General features: G+C 39.1%; 1 protein-coding gene across 4 annotated transcripts in view; it reads left to right on the top strand.

Annotated features, from left to right (window-relative positions):
- Positions 1-18,739, top strand: part of LOC124068537 (neuronal acetylcholine receptor subunit alpha-7-like) — a 29,242-nt gene extending 10,503 nt beyond the window's left edge. For all 4 annotated transcript variants that reach the window (XM_046406876.1, XM_046406875.1, XM_046406873.1 and 1 more), the window contains 7 exons: positions 1,884-1,928; positions 3,009-3,118; positions 11,960-12,207; positions 13,018-13,212; positions 13,832-13,918; positions 16,075-16,184; positions 16,638-18,739. In XM_046406876.1, the coding sequence (XP_046262832.1) occupies positions 1,884-1,928; positions 3,009-3,118; positions 11,960-12,207; positions 13,018-13,212; positions 13,832-13,918; positions 16,075-16,184; positions 16,638-17,258 (1,416 nt within the window). In that variant the 3' untranslated portion in view covers positions 17,259-18,739. The remainder of the gene's footprint in view (positions 1-1,883; positions 1,929-3,008; positions 3,119-11,959; positions 12,208-13,017; positions 13,213-13,831; positions 13,919-16,074; positions 16,185-16,637) is intronic.
- Positions 18,740-24,080: the final 5,341 nt, after the last annotated feature.

Here is a 24,080-nt window from a genome sequence, read left to right as displayed (position 1 = left end):
ATAACATTTTAGAACCATAGCTTTACATTTACTCAACTATGACCTGTGTCATAGTTTCAGATACTTTTATGTAACACAGAGGATCACTTTACATGGTGAAAAGTGTAAAAATATTTTAGCGCCGCACAGTTATCACAGTTCAAAACTAGAAAAGTGTGTAGGGGTTAGAATCACAGTAGTGCCTTAGCTAGAAATAATAATAATAATAATAAGTATATTAAAAATCATTTTAAAAAATGACTGTGATAAAGTTTGTGAAATGTATGTTGAAGAAATTAAGAGTGAAGAATACAATGAAACATGAGAGACAATGCTTAAAAAAGGAAAAATAAAGAAATGCACACATACTGTATTATTGCAATGCATATTATTAGGGCTGCCCTTTAAAAGTCAGTGACTCGCATAATCAGTCGAGGAGACTCTGTGTTGATTCAGTGGTGTCCAGTGTGCCTGAGAGGATGACAGTGCTGTCAGCTGCCTGGCAGTAGAGACGAGCCGTGGTGCATTTTAAAAACCCGAGTTATGACATGAACGTTGTTTAACTTTTTCTGACCGTGAGGAATATTTTCACATCGCAGGTGATAAACAAAGGCATTAAAACTTTAAAACATGAGGCTAATTTAGGCTGAAAATCACCAAATATGGAGATTCATGGTTTCCACTGGACTGTATGGCTATTTAATATTGTAATATAAAAAAGTAAGTAACTAGTAACTGAAACTCAAATATAGTGGAGTAAGAAGTACAATATTTCCCTCTGGATCGTAGTGATGTAAAGTGCAAAGTAGCATAAAATGAAAAAATGAAAAATTATACCTCAAATTTGCATGTACTTAGTTATGTTCCATCAGTGCCGCTCTTCGGGTGCAGTAGAGTGAAATATATATTTTGCAGTAATAATGTTGAGTGCTTCTAAAAATGAAAAAAACAGATAAGAACAACCATGAACCAGTGACCCACAAGCGCAGTCTGTCTATGGAATAAGCTCATAGACATTCAGTTTTGCAGTTAATATTCACAGGTTATACATTTTATACAACACACAATTCTGTTTTCATCATTTCAAGAAATCACAAACACACGCACACACACCATATTTCCAGTTATTACTTTCAGCTGTGGCTGTTGCTTGATCGTTTGGACGTTATAGAATGGTTTGCCATATGTGCAAATATTTCCAACTCCGGGCTCAGTGAAAGAACAGAAAGAGAGAGATGTGGAGATGCAGACAAACCGATTTACAGATGCAGTGCGCTGAAAAAGGGAACCTTCTTTCATCCTAATCAGCCCTCCTTTCTGTGTCTGTGCGGACATTTCTGACTTTTTCACTTGGAGCAGAAATGCTGCAGAAATGGTAATTTCACCCTACAGCTAGAATATGAGCGTCATAATTTTACAAATGCCATATGTAAACATTTTTGAAATGCATCCTTGGTAAAGACATCAGCTTCATTCTGCACCCCCAACCCCCCACCTTCAGCTTTCATCTCTTAAAGGAGCATTATTTGCCGTTTCCCTGTTTCGGGACAATAGAGTTGGGTTTAATATTTGTGATCATTAGTGAGTTCGCAATAGTGCATTTAAATTCATATTTAACTACATAATAACTTTTGCAGAACATATTTACGAGAGGGTTGTGTAATTTGTTACTGTGAAACTATTCAGCAGAAGTGCACTTGGTTACATAAAACAGGCTTTCACACAGTTTTACCCCATCTGGTTTGTTTTTCTTTGGATATGCAAAACAAATGCACTGACTTGCTGATGAGAAACCCCCCCTTTCCATTATGCTCAATATAATGGTTGTCCTGTCTTTTACAAAAGGAAAACATGTTCTGTCTTTTCCTCTTCTTCTCTTGTTTTTTTTTTGTTTCTGTCCTCAGGATGAGAAGAACCAAGTGCTGATGACCAACGCCTGGCTGCAGCTGGTGAGCCAAAGTCTGATAAAGGAACGTTATTACCGATTTAATGTGCTTTAATCATATTTTGGATTTTATTAAACAATTATCTTCTTTAGACTCTGTTACTGGGTTTCTCAAATTACCAGTGCCACTACATTAAATGCTTAATCGTGCACCTCCACAGATACAATTTATTTCCTGGTTTCATTCTTTGCAGTACAAAGCATTTTTTTATTTCTGATATTTACCATTTATCCAGTTAGTATTGGTTTATGGATAGCTCATCCATCCAAGTATTTGTAAACTATCTGCGCTCTTCCATTTCCGGAGCTCACAGTTTCATTTAGCATACTGTTATAAACATAAGGCTTAATAATAGAATTCAGCCACCAGTTGTTGCTGACCAAGTGTATGCGTGCGTGTGTGTGTGTGTGTGTGTGAGAGAAAGAGAGAGAGAGAAGACTTTTGTGTGTGTCCTTTATCATTGCTGCCATCAGCATGAATCATCACTTCTGGCAGACTGTCAAGCAAAAATGTGACGTGGAGGAAGAAGAGTTAGGAATATACAGCACAGCATATTTAAGTGCCAGTCAACCTGATTGTTCGTGCCAGCAGTCAGATGCATGGCATGCAGCCAAATTAGTCTGTGCAACAGTTACAATAAGGACACACTTTGCTTGGTGCTCACTGTTCAGCAGGAATCTTGACTTGTTGCTTTGGTAAGTCGATAGGTATTAAAAAAGCGGAGAGAGGAATAGTGTTTAGACTGAAGGTGTTTGTGTCCAGGCCCCACCTAAGCATCGGATCCACCACAGCTATATTACACTAAATGTAGCTAGATGGCTGCTTATTCTTACATTTTTGAAGTCACGAGGAATGCCTGTGTGGTTAGAAACATTTTCACTGGAATAATTTTTTTTTCTTTTCCTCCACCATTATTTTATTTTATCTTTCCATTTTTAGTCCTTCCTGGCAACATGCAACTTTCTTATTTCTACTGAATATACAGCTGTCTTGTAAAAGTCCAATTAGATTATTCAACTAGCGTTGGACATGATGGGTTTTGCAGAGCATGAGAGTTATTGCCCCTCTCTCTGTCTACCTCAGTACTGGACAGACATCTACCTGAGCTGGAATCCAGAAAACTACCCTGGTGTCCAGAACCTTCGATTCCCTTCAGACCAGATCTGGACTCCAGACATTCTCCTTTACAACAGGTCAGATCTGCTTTCTCCTACCCGTTACCACTTTACACAAAGCAGCTATAAACAATATTTTACAGTAATAATGTATCAGATGACAATCTAAATACCATGCTATAATGTGAAAGGGGTCGCTCATAGTAATGAGAGAGAATTCTCTTCTGCAGTTCCCCCTGGCTTTATAGAGCTTTACAGTGAGTTATAGCTCATTGTTTAGCTGTGTGGCCCACAACAACAGTTTTGGATCATTCTCACTGGTGTTGTTTTCCCTGAAAAAGTTTTAAAAAGCCACAAATGCTGCATGCTTAGCACAAAACAACAGGTAGACACAGGGGAAGACTAGCTGGTGAACATAGTGGAGAATTTATATATATATATTCCTCAGAGTACATATAGGAATAAATAAATATAGGAAATAAATGATAATGTTGCTCAGTAACTACTAGATCTTACTACCCATAACAGGTTCATCATGTCAGCTAAAAAGGTTAAATATCAATGCTTTGTTCGCAACTTGTTCCCTGTTTGCCCAGTTGGAAGAGTCAAAAGAATAATTTATTGCAAGTTTAAGTTTGAAAAGTTGTGACCTTTTCTTTTCACTTGAAATGCCATCCTGTTTTTCACGTTAGGGGAGCTGCTGACTGGTTTAACATAATTTGATCCTTTTTTCCTGTGGAAAAAAAAAAGTGTTGTAATCCACTATTGTCATCTGAAGCAGATAAACACACCTATCAGACATGGCATGTTTTCTTAGTATTTTCACCGTTGGAGTGATTGAAATATCAGTCTAATCCTTTGGATACGCTACCATTTTATTAAATTTTGTCTTTAATCTCCACAAACCAAAGCAGTGTCAGGGTTACTTTAAGCCTTATGTGATGAACATTCAGTCCCAATCAAACAAAACCCAGTGACACCAGTGGAGGAAGTTCTCCCAGTGAACAGAAGGAGATAACAGTGTATAAAGAGAACCATTCTGACAACTAATTTGCTTTATTGACTTTTATGGAATAACACAGAATGATCATGTTTACCACTGACAGAATTTGAGCAGCTCTAAATTCAAATTGTCAATCAGTCCTCTTAAAATGCAGTGTAGTATGTGAGTATCTGAAAAGCTGCTGGTCTCTTTGTTGATTTGATTTTGACTTCTTTATGTCCTAAAATTAAAGCTAATAAAAAGCTGCTGATGACATGCTGCAGGTCAGTTTTCATTACGTTAAAGCATCTTTTGAAGAATTTGGGAGATATAAGAGCTGAGGTCAAAGAAATGAATAATAAAGGATGTTGCAAGCATTTTGCATTTTTTGATTCAGGTCAGGCTAATGCTGTTTGCTTATCCACTGTTCTGAAGTCAATTAGAAATGTAGGCCAGTGGTTTTTTCTCCAACACAACTAATTGCATTGCGTTTGCATGCTTGAGTGAGAGACAGAAGATCAGGTCTGAAACTGAGGAGAAAGAAAGATGAAGAGAGGGATAGATTCAATTACAAAAAGGGAGACAATGACAAAGATATAATGTGTGGAGCATTTTTAATTTTGGTGAATAGATCTGAACATATAAAGTAAGCTTCAGACAGCTTTGCAGTTGCTCTTCACTGATGTTACTGACTGGACGGAGACAGCCTCTGGTGTTTTTCTTCATGCTCATATTTCCCCCCGGTACACACAAACTCAGACACAAACACAGACACAAACACAGGGAACACAAGGACAAAACAAAGGTTTGGGGGTATTAACCCAAATTTTAAAAGCTCAGCTTTTAGACCTGCTAGGATTACCTACCCTAATCTCCCTGCTCTCACCTCTCTTTTTCCCCATTTCTGCCTTTTTCACTCTGCTTCCACTCCTCCCTAGCTCCCTCCATCATCCATCCCGCCTTAACATCGCTCTCCTCATCTCATTCTATTTCTGTCTCCCTCCATCTCTCTTTCATAACTCACTGTCTCACTGTAATTCACTCTATTCAGTCAACTCTTTCCCAGCCTTCACTGTATAACTCATCCCATCAACCTGTCTCAGTCTGTCAAGATGTCAGCATGTTACTCTCAACCTTTTCTCCAAGTCTGCCTGTTTACGTCTCGCTTGTTTCCCAACTGCCTTCTCTTGTGGTGGATTCATCTGCTACCTGCTCAAATCTGTTCTTTGTTTTCTACAACAGCCTTTAGATATCACCAATTTGCTTCACCAAATGTGTGGTGGAGGAAAGATAAGTGTTGCTTGGACTATATTCAGAAGGGACTGTGTTCACATTATGTTTTTATCTAGGAGGTGTGTACTGCGCAAGAGTCATGGGTGGTTATAATGGACGGTTGGATGTACAAAGCACAGAACTGCATTTAATACTGAACAAGACTAAGAGTCCACAGCCATGCTAGCTGCACTTTGGGACTGTATTTATGCACAGTGGTGCCTTGAGCTAAATGCTGTCAGCATGCCTACATGCACTCAATGACAATACAAACATGCTGATTTAATATGTATGGTGTTTACCAAAGATTAGCCTGTTAGCATAGCAGTCAAAAAATCAAAAAAATTGGACCATGAACATCTGTTCAACATTTTGTACCAGTCCATATAGCAGATGTTCATTAGGATTCATCATCCATGGTCCATAAATACTGGACGTGGTGGAACCAGACCAACATCCGTTCAACTCATCACATTTGACCAAGACTATACCTTCCCCTGACCTTCAGCTGCCATAAAAATAACATTAAACATTAATCATTCCTTGGTTAGTGAACTGGACTTCGTAAGGAAACAATGTTGACAGCAAACAGTTTACAACATATATGATTCCTCATATTATAGCTATGTAATCTGGTCAGCACTCTGCAAACATATTTTTTTATTTAAAGCACTGAAAACAATTAATTATAATTATCATAAAGCAATTAATCAGAATTATTAATTATAACCTGTTGAAAAAAGCCATACATGTCTGTTTCAGTTTGGGTAATGAAAGAAAACAGTGCTGATGTTGCTGATTTTCAACTTACGACTTTTTCTCACGTCGTTGAAGATGGAAAAGATGAATGATGAAGTGAATCTGAGGGGGATGATTCAGTTTACAGCTGAGCCAGAAGGTTTACCTGCCCCCTGAGGAGAGAGGAAAATTTAGTTATCAGCAACAATATGGATCACTGCTGGAAACATGCACACATATATGCACTTAACTAATTGCACCAAACATCTCTCAAGCTTCATCTCCCTAATACACAGTAAATATCTGTGTACGCACATGCACACGCCACAAACACAACATCACGGTGTGGGCCAACACGCTACTCCTACTGTGTTGAATAGCATTCAGGCAGTTGTGTGTTCTCTGTAAAGTCATTCATTTAGCTGTAATATGATGTTTATGATGTTTAGGAGGTCAGATGCTATCTCAATATGTTATGTCAAAGAAGAGTGAGAATAAAAAAATAAAAAACCCAGATACTGCCAGTAATGAGTCATTCAGCTCATATGATCCCAGTGTGAAATCTCTCGTATCATTTTGTTCACACTGACTCACATTATCTCACAATGAAGTTGCATGCATGGATAATTCTACCATGAGTCACAAATTTACCATCTAGACCATAACCATATTGCCTTGGGATAATATCTTGTTACTGCCCATAATGACAGCCGACGAGCTCTATTTCAAATCAAAGAAACTGAATATTTTAATTCAGTTTAATTCAAAAGAAGGTTATGACAACAGGACAAATGCACATGACCTCCACTGAGGCAGAGATCACGTTTACAATGAAGCTGTCCCACTTCGTTTATGAAAACCAGCCATAAACTTTATGTTGGCTCCATCTTGTCTGCCATAACAGCCTGTTTGCATGTGTGTGTATGCGTGTTTTGAATGCATATGCTAGATAAGCTTGAATAAGCGTGTGTGTCTGTGTGACTGTGTTTGTGTAAAGAATATCCAAATGTAAGACAGCTATGTAAGCCTGTTGACCTCCTCTCTCATTAGAGGAAAAAAAGTCAATGGTTTCACCTGACTGGGGATCGATGAGGCACATGAAGGACGTTCAACTCAGGTAAACCGAGGACAGAATCCTAATTCTGCCAGCAGGGAAGGTAGATGAACAACACTGAGTCCTGTCACAGGCCTTAAAGATGAAAGAGGAATTAGTTGAATAAATGGACGGTTTGATTGATTTTGTAGTTTTTTTTTTTATTTTAATGGATGGGTGGATGGATCTAATGACTTTTTTGTGATTGCTTTAATAAACAAACACTGAGGAAATAAAAGAGAATATGCATGTATTTAAGACTGAGGTGCATCAGCCGGTGGCCGTTGGGCCACATTCAGCCTGCCATTGAATACTTTTCCATCCCACCTGCAGAATATCAATGAATTCAGAAAATGTGCACATCTTACCTTACTCACCAGTGGGAAAGCACTACTTTTTTGCCAGCCTCTAGCAATGAGCCAAAATGTCTGTAATTCATAGACAGATGACAGGAGGTCACTGCAGTTGTCGGCTTGTCACTAAGCTCATCTATTAGACACCAGAGGCGTCACTGTGTTTTCTTTTCATTGGCCAACTGTTACATTTAGTCTGAAGCTAGTATTTGTGTTTACTTCCAGAGATCACAGTGTGGAGTTTTTCTCTTGCTGAGATGAGGACTCTTTCATAGTTGAACTGTTGCTTTTGTTTTGAGCACTGACAGCCTTCTTGGTGGAGGTCTGAGTGCATTTTCTAGTTAAGTATCCAGTTATCTTTATGGTTTTAACATGTTTTTAGAAGTCTGTTCACACTGATGTCAGATAATAAAAATAGCATTAATTTGTAATGAAGTAAAAATTTTAAACAATAATAGTCAAATTTTGCTTAAATAAATGCTTTTTTATTTGAATGTCATTCCCCACTCTGTCTGCTTTGAAAAATTCTGGCCCTCTGACAAATTTTGTTGATGACCCCCAGTACATCTACAAAGATGTACTGGAGTGCAAGTGTTCCTACTCTCCCATGGATATAATTCTTACTTGAGAAGCTGATCACCCATGAGCCAAAAAGACCATGGAGTGCCTAATGACATCTGAAATCATTACTGAAACTCTTGCTAATCAACAATAGCGAAGCTCCCAAGTTACTTTTAATTAGTAGCATATTATTAATTCAAATGCTGGACAGATTCACAAAGAGGGAGAAAAATAACAGTTATATAACATATCATTATCCCAGCATAATGATTCCAAGCCTTCTGTTCTCCCATGAAGATGAAGATGTTTGTAAGTAATCCATTCTTCATGGGTGATGTATGTATATGCACTTTGCCTCTATAGGAATAAACATCCCACTGTGAAATGGAATTGTACTATACTTCTTGCCTGCAGCTTCCTTGACCACCTAGTTAACCACAGGGCCTTAAGTCTGTCAAACATGATGCCTAACATCAGGGCTCCCTGAGGCTGTTTAGTGGAATGCTGTATTCCTGAGATATGACATAATGTACATGGATGGATGGGTCTTTGCTTAATGCAGTCTCAAGGAGGCTCTTACTGCTCGTAGCTCTCATCTGTGCGTGGCTAAAAGCTTCAGGGAAGATGTTAGCTTGCCCACATTTGTTAGCCTTAATCTTGTTAGTCTTTAATTCTGATCTTGACAACTTAAGAAATAATGAAAAGCTAATCAGAAAAAAAATTCTGTAGTACTCCTTGTTGCCCTTTCATTCTGATGACAGACATCAACAAAAATCATATCAGTAAAACCATGGCTTTAAAGGTACATAATATTGTCATCTAGTCATTGGCATTGAGATCTCTTAGCTTTAAAGATCACTGTATTCTAGTTATTTTTATCAATATGGAATGATCCATTCTTCATGGCTCTCTTTCTGCCTCATTCAGCAGAAGTTGTTTTTTTTTTCTCTTTGTCATTGATGTGTGTGTTTCCCTTGTGAGGACAGAAGCAGGTGTTGAGTGAGTGAGAGGAAAGCTGGTGCCTCACGTCCCACGGTGCCACAAGCTGTCAAAGCTACCATTGTCAGTCAGTCTCTGTTTCCACCCTGCCTCACTCTCACATGTCCACGGTCCTCTTTCTCCAGTGTGCGTATGTGAGGGTGAGTTGTACAAATATGACCATTTCCCATTTTTCCAGGGCTATCACTTTTCCAGTAGTAACCATCTTTGATAACTGAAGTGTGTACGTTACAATAAAGTTAATAATTAAACAGTCCATAATTACAAAGTATTTAATTTCAAAAGTTTAATATTATTTGTATTCGCACTTGGGGTACCTGATCTGATTTTAAATCATGATCGATCTTGAAGGCTTTCACAATCTAATTTCCATTCTTCACAGATATTTCAGTATTTGAATGCCCTCTTACTTTCAAATTTCGTATAACCTCATTGACTAGCGGAGCCACACTTCATCAACAAACCAACAGAGAGAAGTAGCCAACTAGATGGCTATTACTTCAGGTGCCTCATTCCTTGAGTGATGTATAGTAAACAGTGCAATGTAAGCTATAGCTAGCACTGCAAATAAGAAGCTTGCACTAAAACAACAACTATTTCTAATGCAAGTGCTGTGTTTTAATGGTGCAAATTAAAGAGCAGAAATTCATAGGCTGTACTTGAGTCTAGCTTTAATCTAATCTAATAACGCATTTCAAAATTGAGAAAAAAGGACACAATTTAGATTGTGATTCTTATCAAATAGAAGGTGATAATATTTTTTAGGCCAGATCGCCTATGGTCATGAAAAAGAAAAACAGATTTCAGTACATTTCTATCTTTAAGCAAGCAGCGATAAGGTAGAGATATTAATAATACATATTGAGAAACAGTTTTGCTAACTTTAAGTAATTTGTATTGTTCTCTACATCTCTGCTTTTCTGCACATACATAATTTGTACAGTATGTGCTCTCCAGTACACACACACACACGCACACACACACACACACACACACAGTCCAAGTCCTGCCCTGCTGTGATGTATGCAAACACTGATTGTAGGAAAGCGCACACCTTAAGATAAAGTCAGGCCAAAGCGTGAATAATTCATTGCATAGCTGCACTTTGGCCATCCCTCACATCACGGCCCAGCACCCAGCTACAGATGATAGCAACACACATACACACACATACACACAAACACAGAGAGAGAGAGAGAGAGAGAAGAGAAATAAATTTTAATACTTAACGCCCTGGAAAGGCTTATCACTCAGTCTGAGCAGATGCGTTCCACGTTCTTTTTAAGGTGTTGAATGAGGCTCCAGGATGTTTCAGACACACTGATCTTATCTCTGACATTGGGGTTTGAATTACATTTGTGTGCATGTATTGGTGTATTGTGTGTGCCATACTATATGGGTGTATATAGAGTTCAGTGTGTAAGTTGTGTGGATTGTCCAGTGAAAGGGACTGGCAGCTCTACAGTGGGCCTTTGTATGGCTTAAAGTGACAAATACAGTGTGGACTGTGTGTGTGTGTTTGTGTGTGTGTGTGTGTGTGTGTGTGTGTGTGTATCTTGGGAATTTTATATGCAGTAATGAATAAAAACTCTCCTCTACTTTACACAAAAATTTGTTATTCTTTCCCATGATTGAAAACTTTGTCTTCTTCTTCTTGAATAGTTTTCAATCATGTCAGTGATTTCATTTTTCCTTTATGTAGTGTTTGTGTGGAGTTGGCATTTATCTCTACTGCTACATTTTCTGCTGTTCAAAGCTCAATTCATTTAGTTGTTTCCTGATTTTTGGACTAGGATTTTATTCCGATATGTCCAAGCAGGCTTTCAACAAGTGAAAAAAGCCCACTGTCAGTAAACATGTCATCTGAGTGAAACACAAAGTGAGAGAAAATATAAAACTCATTGTCTGGCTGATGATGAAAACAAATAAAAAGAGGTGGTGGTAGAAGTGGTACTTTTTAAAAGTGGTACTTTTTCAATTTTCATGACACATTGATCTAAACTTTTACTCTCCTTTGCTTCCTGCATCTTATAATAAAGAGTAGAGGAGTTGAGGAGATGCTTCCTTCCAGCTAATGGACACAGTGGAGAATAAGTTTGTATGAAAACAGAATTTTGGCCCCATATTGAACAAAGAAAGAAAAGGCAGAAAGCCAACCAACCAACACCACAGGAGCTGCTCGTTAATAGTTAATTAGAGTTCAGCTGGAGGCTAGTGCTGAAGTAGATCTAAGGTTATGTGGTTGAGCTGTTTTCCTTACTATATCTGTCCCCAAAGGTAGTGTTCACTAAGACTTTTAGAGAATACAAACTCTACTTTGTTCAATGGTTGGGATGAACCTACAGAGAATTATCACATGAATCTTTCTCGCTTCCTTTAGCTTTACAAAGCCAAATATTTCCTTCAGGAGTCGGTAGAGACCAAAACCTGAGCTGAAAGAGAGTGAATATTAGACTTAGATTCATCAGGTGGACACAAACACAACTCCATTAAATGATAATGTTGCTCCATAACTGCTGGATGTATAACTAAGCAACGGTTTGCCACATCAGATTAAAAAGTGATGCTATTGTTAATGTTGTGTTAACACCTTGTTTCTGCTATCCCTTAAAGGCCAGGAAAATAAGTTATTGCAGATTTAAACATACAAATTTTTCACTGTTCCTGAAATAAATCTCCATGCCACTTAGTATATATTTTGCTATTTCTTAATGTATATTGTTTGTAGCAAACAAGCACAGATGAAAAAAAAAATTAACCTCCTGCATCATATTTACATTCATTCACAATAAGCTATTATATTACGTGTAGTACAGATTGACATTTTGAAGTAACTGCCAGGTTGTGCTACACGAGATAAAGACAAGATGATGACGAAATGTTGTGCACACACACATCGCTCTCTGTTATTCTTTCCCCAGTGCGGATGAGCGTTTCGATGCCACCTTCCACACCAACGTACTGGTGAATGCATCAGGTTACTGCCAGTACATACCTCCTGGCATCTTGAAGAGCACCTGTTACATTGATGTACGTTGGTTCCCCTTCGATGTGCAAAAGTGTGACTTGAAGTTTGGCTCCTGGACACACAACGGCTGGCTGCTAGACCTCCAGATGCTGGATGTGGACACATCCACCTACATACCCAATGGGGAGTGGGATCTTGTGGGTAAGACAAATTATTCAATGCAGAATCCAGTGTAATTCAGTTAATTCAGTAGCCTATATGTGAACATGAAACCAGTTTCTCTAGTTGTTTCCCAAAGTTTTTTTGTCCTCAGATGAGATGATTGATGATGATGATGATGATCTTTGAAACCAGTCAATTTAGAGGGTATAAAATATGGCACAACAACTACTACTGTATTCAGTCAAGTGTGATAAGCCACCACCAGTCTCCTAAAGTCAACATTTTCTAAGATGTCTGAAATATTCAGAGATAACTGAAGATTCTCTACACTTGTGTTCCCCTCTGCGTCCTGTCCTGCGCCCAAAATGCAGTTGCATTTAATACTTTCATACAAATAATTCCACAACAGAACATCATTTGGATGATTCTAGCTGAATGAAGTGGAAACAGAAGTTTCGGAAGACCTCCCAAGTGGGGTGTTTCCAGCTGGGACAGAGCAGATCCCAGTGCTTGTGCCCCTGGGGTGATGGTTAGCTGGAAATAGGTGTCAGACAGCACCAGCTGCCATGCAGTAGAAATGTCTGGCACATTGGTAGGTTTGTAGTCTGGCCATAGTTGAGAGTAGCACACTGCATCTCCAGTGTTGGAGTTAAAGGTGACGTAATTCAGATAGCAACATTTTACGAAAATGATTCTGACTTAGATCCAATCCAGCCTGCTTCGTCTATGGACAGACACATGGAGAGATAGGATCATTGTAGTTGTTGCAAGCCATTTAAATGTTTAACATCAATAACTTTGTTAGTCCGCAAAAATCTATCTGATCTGTTATGTATACTTCTCTCTTAGGTGTGCCAGCCAAGCGCAATGAGCTGTATTACGAGTGCTGTAAGGAGCCCTACCCTGATGTGACATTCACGGTCACCATGCGGCGCAGAACATTATATTATGGCCTGAACCTGCTCATCCCCTGTGTGCTGATCTCAGGCTTGGCCCTGCTGGTCTTCTTGCTACCTGCAGACTCTGGAGAAAAGATTTCTCTGGGTGAGGAGGGCTTGAACACACATAAACAGATATAATGCATAAAATTACTTTTTAATGACTTTGCTTTGGCAAACATGTTAAAATGTTATTGATGTATGGAAAAAAGATACAAGATTTTTATGCATTTTTTTAGGTGCAAGGTGAGTAAAAGAAACAACATTTGAAAGAATGAGCTTTTTAAACACCACAAGCATACAGACATTTGTTTGAAGATGAAGCTCATAGGCACTCACACATTTGCATATTTGTCCACAAACATGTCCTCATGAATCATACTGCGAGCTGTGAATACATGCATGTCAAATCACCTTGAAATAATTGAATTTCAAAATAAGAGTAAATCTAGTTTGGGATTTTATCAGAGCCAGTGAGTTTTGATGAATAGCTATCTGTGGATGGGCACTCAGCGGTTACATGGAGTGTTTGAAGGATTTCTGGAGATGTAGCCTACACGGACACATCAGAGGAGCCAGCAGCTGGTAAACAGTTGTAGTCATGAGAACGTAACTGATTACATACATAAGTAATTACAGGACTGATTTCATACACCAGTGACCCTGATTGCATCATTATGCAAATGCTCATGTTCCTCCTTCTCTCTATCTGTCTCTGTCTCAAGGCATCACTGTGCTCCTTTCACTAACTGTCTTCATGCTCCTGGTAGCAGAGATAATGCCTGCCACGTCCGACTCCGTTCCTCTCATCGGTGGGTTATATCTATGTGTGTGTCTATATGTAACTTATTTAAATGTGCATCACTGAAGAATCACCAGGAAGCAGTGACATTGGTTTGCCAAAAAAGGGAGGAAGAAGCAATAGATCTCACCAGGGCTGATACTGTATTTTCATCTTGTGAAAAAACTTCACAAAACAGAAAAAAAAATGTTTACTTTGAAAGCAGTCAAACTAAAGTGGCGACTGATTTAGTATATCAACACATGCATTTCTAAACCTCCACATCAACAACTTTATTGAGTTTTTTTTTTTTTTTTTTTTTTTTGCACTTCCAGTAAACACCAGTAATATGAAACATGCATTAGGCTACTTATTGGGAATTTTCAATATAGGCGCTGTAAAGGCTCTCCTGAAAAAATAATAAATAAAACCCCATGTCGGTGTGTGGCTGGGCTTAGGTTTGAGTAGCCTGAGGGTGTCTATACATCATTCACGGTGCTCCTGGATTGTGTGTGTGGAGTAAAACTGGTGGCCCGAACTAAAGCAGTCAGCACCTTTAATGGGCTGTGAAATGCCTGATTCTCCACTGGGAAGGCTAGAAAGGAAAGGTGGATAGAAGAAGAAATAATGGACGAAAGAGGGAAGAGGCCAAGGGCTAAAGTTCTCAAAGAGAAAGACTTCAAAGGGTTTTTGGAGCAAGAAAAAAGGCAGATATGATATCAGGGTTAAGACTTGTAATTCATTTTTTGTCTTTTTGTCTTGTTCGTGTGTTGTAGAATGTGTTTCCATGCTTTGAATTGTAACTGAAATCCTCTATTTAATGTGTCAAATCAGTTTCACTGGGTCATAGCAAAGTATATTGTCAATATCAGCTGTACAGTATGTGAGTGTAAATGGTGTTTGGTCATGCTGAACATGGCTGCCAATACATCACTGCAATGATAACTGCCCTTTCTGAGAAAAGCTTGATGAATGCTTCATCAGTAGAGTGATTAATCTTTTTGTTCACACGACCACAGCACAACGACGACATAGTAGTCTTGTTAAACTGACTCATGCTGCTTTCCAACACGGTGGCTGAATGTGGATATGAATTGTTGTGGCAGCACTTACCACATAAAGTAAGTGCCGCCACAATCAGGCCATATGTCTTTTATCATCAACCCTCAATCACCAGATAAGCTTAACGTGTTCATTTCTTTTGAGTTAATTTAGTTAGACCTCTCTTATCTGGTGCAAGACAAGATAAGGATGGCTCACTTGATTCTAGTTTTAATTCATTTTAAAAATCCTTAGGTCTGCCATAATTAACAGTGTTGCTCCTGACTGAAGAACAATTATGTTTTAAATTATTATTCACCTTATCTGTAGAGAGTCTTCTTCTGACTCTTCTTCCATAAAGACAACCAAAGTGAGCAGTTATTGGCCATAAAGTAACCAGGACTCTCGTAAACACACCATTTGACACCATTATCTCTGCCCTTATTTTTTCCCTAATCTCTGTCTTCTTTTAGTTTTATCATTTTCTGCTTCTCTGATCCACGCCCTCCATCTTTCTTTTCATGATCCCAACAAATAAAGTCACGACCCCTGACCTTGTGACGTCACATGAAGTTTGACTTTGCTGGCACTGCAGTAGCTGAAGTTGTGTTTAGCTGTTAGTGCCTCTTTGTTCACAGTCACTAGCAAACGAGAGAAAGGAGGGCAGGCCCTCAGATATGCAGATATATGTGTGTGTGTGTGTGTGTGTGTGTGTGCGTGTTCAGTTACTGCTCTCTTCCTCTCTTACTGTTCCCTTGTGTGGATGAAAACATCCCTCCAGAACCATCACTAATCTCTCTTGCTACAGTTTTTTTTTTTTTTAGTTTGTTTAGTTCTTTTTTTGTTTGTTTTGTCACATTTTCTGCATTGATTTTATTTCTGCTTGAGTGCAAGTGCGCATACTGTCCCCTTGGCTAAATAACCTATTGCACAGACTGATCAGATTTACTTTCCTTTCATGTTAGAGTGTGAAATTAACCTATTTTGTGGAATTAATTCAAGCTTAATATTTTACCTGTTAGTACATGTCCCTGGATGTGACTATAGGGTAGTTCAAGTGGGGTTGAAATGGGGAAAACATTACAACAAGTAATGAAATGCACAAATTAAAAGCATGTTAATATCATTTGTTGTGTTTTTTGGCAGCCCAGTACTTTGCCAGCACCATGATGATTGTGGGAATGTCTGTGGTGGTGACAGTTATTGTCCTGCAGTTTCACCATCATGACCCTCAGGGAGGCAAGATGCCTAAATGGGTGAGTGAGTGATTTAAACAAATAATCACCACGCTTGTCACTGATGTCATTAAGCACAAATACCTGTTTGTGTGTGTGTGTGAGGACCCACATTCTTGTAGTTGTGGGTACAAAAATCTGCTTATGCAGTCACATTGTGGGGACTTGCCTTACTTATGGGGACAAAATGCAAATCCCTATAACTTAAGACATTAAATATTAAGATGACGACTTTAAGGTTAGGTTAAGGTTAGGGTTAGGCTGTCTGGGACTATTGGTTTTTGTTTTTTGCCAGAGTTTCGGGTTCCAGTGCACTGGCACAGAGGTAAGGGTTAGGATTAGGCAAGTAATGTTATGTGTATGGTTAGGTGGTGGTTAAGGTGGTTTCTGTGGTTAGAAAATGAATGTAAGTCTGTGTAATGTCTCCAGAAGTGATTAAAACACACTGAAACGCTTCTTTCCTTTCTAAACCAGGTTCGAGTGGTTCTGTTGAATTGGTGTGCCTGGTTTCTCCGGATGAAACAACCTGGCGATGAGCGCAAGCGGCCTGGTTACAAGTACCGTCACACCTCCCAGCACCATTCAAGCACTAGCTCCATAGAGATGGGCACTATGCCAAGCCTTAGTGTGCCCCTCTCTCAGACTTCCTGCCCGCCTTGCCCCACTGGGACCTCCAACGGTACCATGAGCCTCTATTTCGGCAACTACCACCCCATAGAGAGCTCACACTGTCCACCATCTAGTGACTCTGGGGTAGCACTAGGGGGACGTGCCCATGGCTCCCCCAGTGATGAGGCTGAGCCACCTGGAGGAGTTGGCAGTGTTGGAGGTCTGGGGATGGGAGTTGGAGGGGGGATGGGCATCAGTTTCCCTCCACCAGAGATCCAACGCATCTTGGAGGAGGTGTCGTACATTGCCCAGAGGTTCCGGGACCAGGACGAGGCTGAGGCCATCTGCAGCGAATGGAAGTTTGCAGCAGCGGTGGTGGACCGGCTGTGCCTGGTGGCTTTCTCTCTCTTCTCCATCATTTGCACCTTCACTATCCTCATGTCAGCACCCAACTTCATTGAGGCTGTTTCAAAGGACTTCACATAGCTTATTGCATCAGCAGGAAAGAGATAAGGGATAAAAAGGAGATGAATGAGGAAACAATAAAAAGTATGTGGTCAACAACTTACAGTCTGGGAAATATAAAATCTTGAAATGAAATTTCAAGACAGCAAACACAGTCTTGTAATTCTTCCAAGCTGCTGAATTGTGTAGTCAACTGAATCAATCAGGAAACAAAATATTCAGGGTTGATGAAGAAGTAATTGAAGACACATGATAATGTTACCTTAGCACATTGCAAAGTACACACAAATTCATCGTCCCACTCTGTCTTGTTCACATATAGTAAATAGGTCAGGCAGACTGGCCAGACTAGACTAAGAGGTCAGTGACAGGAAGATAATGTGGATGCCAGTTGTCTTTACCTTGAAAACAGTGTAAATGTCATTGTTGTATCTGCACTGTTCATGTAAAGCCCGGCTTCATTTACCGTACGGTGACACATACAGCACAGCAGTAAACCTCCCTACATATGTCGTTCATTTCAATCATCCACACTGTTGTTGTAGGTACAAACACTTAGGTACAAATATCACCTCAGTCTGAGCTTATATGTCATCTGTTAACCTTCTGAACTCATCATAAGGATGTCACAGGCTTTTCTGTCTGTAAGTGTCTACAATCACTGTAATGGTGTCTGGTTAGTTACTTAAATTGAGATGTTTTACTGTGAATTTTATCATTTTTGTTGTTTTTAATCAAGAGAGCATTTTACACAATTTGACTTAAGGCTAGAGGCAGTAGGAATGCTTATTTAGGTTCACTTTTCACTTTTTCTTGCATGTGTTTTTTTTTAAGACAATAGAATCTATAACGTCTTAATAACAACAGTTTGGACAGTGTAAAAATGTATTAAAAATCCTGTGTTGATTGATTTGTACTGGGGTTGACCAGTAACACAAAATGCACATGTGTCTTTCTAAAGTACAGTCAAATAATGTATGTTGAACTGTATAGTGCATCTTAACTAAGTGGTCTGACATTACATGTACAAGTCATTGATATAAGTGTAGGGAACAGGCCATGTAAATGTTGTCTAATTGCTGTAAAAATACACATATATTTAAATACCTTGAAGAGCAGGAATTTGTACTTGCTGGACTTGCTGTACATAAATGGTCACTGAAGATGAAGATGATTGTGACTTTTGACCCTCTGACACCACAGCCTATGCTGGCTAAAGGCTGGACAGCAAGAGGAAAACTTTACAACCCCATTTTTCCCCATATCACTGGAGAATATACTGTAGAGATATAAAAATGCCCCGTGTAAATTTTGTCTTTGTTTTGTAGAAGGAGCTTCAGAGCTTCTGATTCAAACAACAAAATTGTTAACGTGTTTAGTTCCACCTCCAACTCTCAGCCTCCTCTTTGTTGTTACAGTCATTGGTCTCTTTATCACTTTTCTGTTATTCCAAGTGTGAGTATTTGATCTCTGTGTCAATAAAAGTTTATTTATTCTCTTTACATCAGGCTCTGGTTAGATCTTTGGGCAAAGAATGTGGGAGGAGGGGATGCTTGGTTCACTCTTGGAGGAAACCAGTAGTTTGCCGAAAAAATCACCACAGAAACTATATAGAATAATGTACAATAATGATTAAGCCTTATAGATTAACTCTAGTGAAGTAATTAAAATGAGAAAATGATGTGTTATTATCCCAAATACCTCTGTCTGTATGGCTACAGGGTTAAACAAAGCAATCATTGACTTTGCATATCTTAATGGGCAAAACTCCAGCCAGCAGTATGAATCCTTCCCAAGTGCAACACCTACTGGTTCAGTCAGAGTTCAGGCTGTTTTACTGCCAAATATCAAATACAAACAAAAACAGATCAGTCAGATATCCAAAGTGCAAAATTTAAAAGGGTAAAACAAAAGAAAAATAGGTAATGTTAGCCGTTGTGAAATAGTTGCATAACTGTCAGCACCAGGGTCCTAAGAAAATGGATGGTATTTGTGTCACTGTCTAGCTTTTATTGCAGTGATTATTATTCACTATGTCATTGTGTTAACAAGACAGGATGTGCTAACCTTTATAGGAAGACAAACGTGTCAAATGCAGCGAGTCATTTGCTTGAGCTTCAATCATTTTTGAAAGGTCAAACAGTCAAAGAATTTAAGAAGACAAATATAATGTGACAATTCCTTTCATTTCAGTAAAGTTCTGAAACAGTGGTAGAAAACCGTCACTGGTCACAGATAAAGAAGGGAAATAAAAAAAAAACTGAATGAGAGAGGAAGCAAATAGAAATCTGAGCTTGAATGTGCCAAAGAAGCATGCAAGATGAAGAATGTGGGGCATGTTTTTCTTCTGTGGTCTTGGAAATGTGCTCTGATTTCTTTTGTTGTTTTTGTTTTGTTTTGTTTTGTGGATGAGCTCCAGTATATGGCCCATATTTCTAGAGGGAAGTTTGGTGTGTTCAATCCTTTAAGAAATCTCCATGCATCAAGTATGTCATTGTGTAATCTTTTGAGCTAAATCATCTCAAAATCTTTCTTAAAACGACTACTGGTGGAATTTAAAAATCTATTACGCTGGCATCATCCTCAGTTCCATAGTCGTAATATATTGCAAAATTAAATTATATTCAACATTAATTCATTTGCTTCATCATGATGGTGTTGGATTTGTGATAGTAGTTTTTTTTCTCTGTGTGTCTCTTTCCTCTCGCCTCTCTCTGAGTGTTTGTGTTTGTGTAGGCCACTACACTCACACCACAGGCCACAACACTCCACCTGTCACCCAGATTCTCCATGGGACAGCCCCCACCCTCAGTGACTTTTTGTCTTTGAAAGACTTTGAATTTTCTTGTATGAAGTGGATTTGTTTTTGAACTTGTTCTTCATTAAGATGGTTAACAGGCCAAGACTGAAAAATACCCATCAGGCATCAGAGTACAGTCAGGGCCCCTCTGCGTTGTATTTGGGTGTACACACAGGGACGCTTAAGTGCTGAGTTATGCCTCCTGTACTGTGTCAGTACTCTGATCATTTATTAAAGGAGCATGGGAATAAAGATGAGTGAAACGGTCCGTGACAGAGGCAGATGAAAGTACTGCAGCTTGTGGGCAGAGGGATATACAGCACTTTGAATAAAGTTGCACAAAAAGAGATTTAGTAGAATGTTTTTTCTATCAAACATTAAACGGTATGATCATACATTGTTTAGTCAACAGATGAGCAGCCGCATTAGAGATTCGCTGATCAGCCACAACACTAACACCACTGACAGGTGAAGGGTATAAAATTAATCATATCTTTACAATGCAATGTTCTGATGAAAAATCTTTTTTTTCAGGCAGTCATGTGGATGTTCTTTGACCAAAACAACCCACCTAAACATTGCAGTCCTAATGGCTGACCGAATTATTGGGACAATCATGTTTTATACCTGGATTCATTCCAAAGATAGCAAACAGGCTTTGGGAAAGCTCTGCAACATGTGGTTTTGCTGCTGCTTGTTTCTCTGACACGGCCTAAAGGCTTGTGACACTTTAAAACCCTCAGGATTAAAAAATGATATCTGTGGTGAATGCATGAAATGATCTACTCTATAAGTACAAGCACTGGCACACTTTATTTGTTATTATATTCTTCTGCGTCATATGTGAGCAATTCATCAGGGATCCGAGCACAACAGCAGTGAGTAGATAGAAGCTCAGCGAACACAGGACTGAAACATAACATTTATGTTCAAATACACACCATATGAAAGAAACATCAGTCATCACGTTATGAGTAGTTTTACAAGACTACAAAAGGCATTTTAATATTTAGTTAAAAAAAAGATTATCTTGGTATGCATGATATAAATTTTTAATACATTACATGCAAATACAAAGCATTCAGTGCCAGGTTAAGGCCTTAGAAGACTGGAAAATCCTGGGGGAAATTGATTTTTGTAGCATTTTTATCTAGGCTATTGTAAACAAATAAAAATTGTTTCTGTTTCTCCTGAAAGGGTTTTCCCATGACTCCAGACTTTGGGACCTCTTTGCCCTTACCCCCACACTTACGTCTTATATTATGTCTTACATTATGAAAATTAGATAACAGTCTTGGTGAAAACAAACCACTGAAACCACTTATGTGTGTGAGCCACTTTCATCAACACTGCCTGGTGTACATAGCAAACCCCATGTGAAGAAGAACAGCTCAGCTGCCAGACTTGTGCTTAAAATATTCAGCCAGACTTTCACAGTCAAGAGCCTTTTGAGATGACAACATGTAAACAAGTCTTGTTGTTGTTATATTTGTTATTCCTACCAGCAACAGGAGGCTCTCATGTGGTTTTGATGATATAGAGCCTCAGCCTAAATGTGGTAAGGTGCAGGACTATCTGGATGTCTTACATACACGAGTGTGCAAATTCGCAGCTGTCATGAGCAGCCACCCACCCTTTGTCACTTAAAACATACTCGAACATTAGCAACATAAACACATTCACACACACTGTGCACGGTGGGGGCCTGAGCAAGACCAGATTGCATATTCAGAAGGTGTCAAATGGTCAGACTGCTGAGCTCAGTTTGCAGCTCACAGGGAATCTAAAAGTTATGAAGCATAACAAAGATGCTTTCCTTTTCCATCCAGAATACAGATTAAAATCTAATATGTGATGGTTAATAATGCAACTACAGTAGGTAATATACTGTAGGTAAATTATTTTGAAGTCAAAGCCATAAACAGGTGGTGAGGAAAGGGCAGGAAAGAAATGAAATCCATGAAAAAGTTATGGGTTGGAGCTCAATCTTATTACCATTCAATGTGGCAAGGACCTCTTCCCTCTGAACTGCTGGCCCAGCATTATTAGTCAAAAGAAAAATGAAGCTGTCCGCATGTGCTCATGTGTTTGGCAGTTGGATTGTGGGTAAAAATTAGGGTTGGTTTGTGGCTTTTGGCAGCCAAATGCTATTCCTTCCTCAGCACTAGAAACACTTCAGCAGAGATACTGCATGTCACCCCTAAGCCTTTCCCTTCTATCTTGCTCCCTCTTCACATTTTCTCATTCCAGTCCCAATTAATACACCCCTCCCATGATCCCCTGCGGCTTGGAGTTGAGAAACAACCCTGCTGGATGCTCTTGTCACACCAGATGATCATCTTTCGCCTCCTTGCCCTGCAAGTTGCCCAGCCACCTGTCTGGTCCTCAGGTCAAAACATTTGTTTATCTTTGCACACTATCCCACTGCAAAGAGTGCTTTGGTCAGATCACTTTCTGTTCTTATTCTGTTTTCTTGCTAATCACTTGGCTGCATTACTTTTTAGACATACTTAAGTGGCTCTATTGAGGAATTGTTATTTTTACATTAAAGCAAAAAAGCCCAGTAGCCAATGGAGTTATGATTGATCTGACAGGAGCAAATGCAGTAGTGAGGTGACTCTACAACAACATCATTGTAGAGCAGAAGCGCTGGCTATATGGCTATATGGCATATGCTGTGACGATGCTCAACTGTTAAATGTTAGCATGTTAACATGCTAAACAAAGACTACGAACATTTCACCTTCAGAACTTCTGGATGTTGGCAAGTCACTGTAAACTGAAAACAGAGAAAAAACAAAGCAGAATGAAGCCTTTGACCTTTGAAGATGCCAATACCGATCACATGAAAGAGTTTAAGCAATTTTCCATCTAATATTGAAGCTCTTAGTCCCAGGGTGCTCGAGAGCTGAGAGAAAAGGCAGCAGGTCACAGTTTTGATGGCTGCACTGACAGGAATTACACTACGATTTTATTGTGAAATGAAATATTTTTTTTTTTTACAGCAGACACAAACAAGTATAGTACAAGCATGAATCTCTCTCTCTCTCAGCAGCAGTATGAGATGATGCATGACCCATAATCCTCAAGCATGAAGTAATCTGAGTGAATGTGCATTTGGATTATCAGTCTGGAACAGTCTAATCTGAAACATTTCTGATAGTGGTTGATTGAGGGGTCATGACAGGGCTTCGGCCATGTGGAGATGCAGCGCATCGGTATTTTCCTTGCTGTTGTCAGGATAAGTTTTGCCATCAGTTGCACATCAGTTGGACTCAGTCTACAGGAGTTTTAAAATCCCAACTGATTTTCAAATCTGGTTGCATCACACACGTGAGAAGAAACATGCACACACTGCAAGATGAAAATTATGGTGCACTGCATACTACAGGATATTATTAGGATTATCATATCAGAGGGATAAATGCACCACGACATGTGATCTCATGCGGAAGTGGATGTTAACATAATGTAGATTTACCTGGTGCAACAACCATTATCAACAGATCAAAATTTAAACCTGTATAATAGCCTACTTTAGAAACTAAGATGGTAAAAATTATACCAGCCAAACATCAGCATGTTAGCATTTGCAAACATTTCACCATGCTGCCGTTAGCTTCTGCTCAAAGACCTGCTGTGTCGAAGGGCAACCTCACAGAACTGCTATCATGAGTGGAAACTCTTAGTCATGAAAAACATGATTCATGGCCCTCAAAATAAATTTCTCAGCTACACTGAATTCTGTATTGAGAGGGTTTGTCAGCTCCAGACAACAGCCCTGATGGTGAAAAACATTTATTACTGATGTGTTAAATGTATCATTGTAACCTTTGAACTGTACAGCAATTCCAAAATGACATGTCCCCAGCCACTACAATGTTTCCTTCTCCATGCCGGATTGCATATTCAGAATTTATGCAAATTCATAAAAAGATTGGCACACTGTTTCATAATGGCAGTCTTTTTTCCTAACCTTTGTTGCCTTTTTGCCATTTGTTCTCTCTTTGTCACAGCTGTGTGACTGACTGCATGTTCTATTT

Source organism: Scatophagus argus, chromosome 12 (assembly GCF_020382885.2).
Source record: "Scatophagus argus isolate fScaArg1 chromosome 12, fScaArg1.pri, whole genome shotgun sequence".
NCBI classification, from domain to species: Eukaryota; Metazoa; Chordata; class Actinopteri; family Scatophagidae; genus Scatophagus; species Scatophagus argus.
Note: the sequence above shows the minus strand (reverse complement) of the source record. Positions and strands in the feature narration are given on the sequence as shown.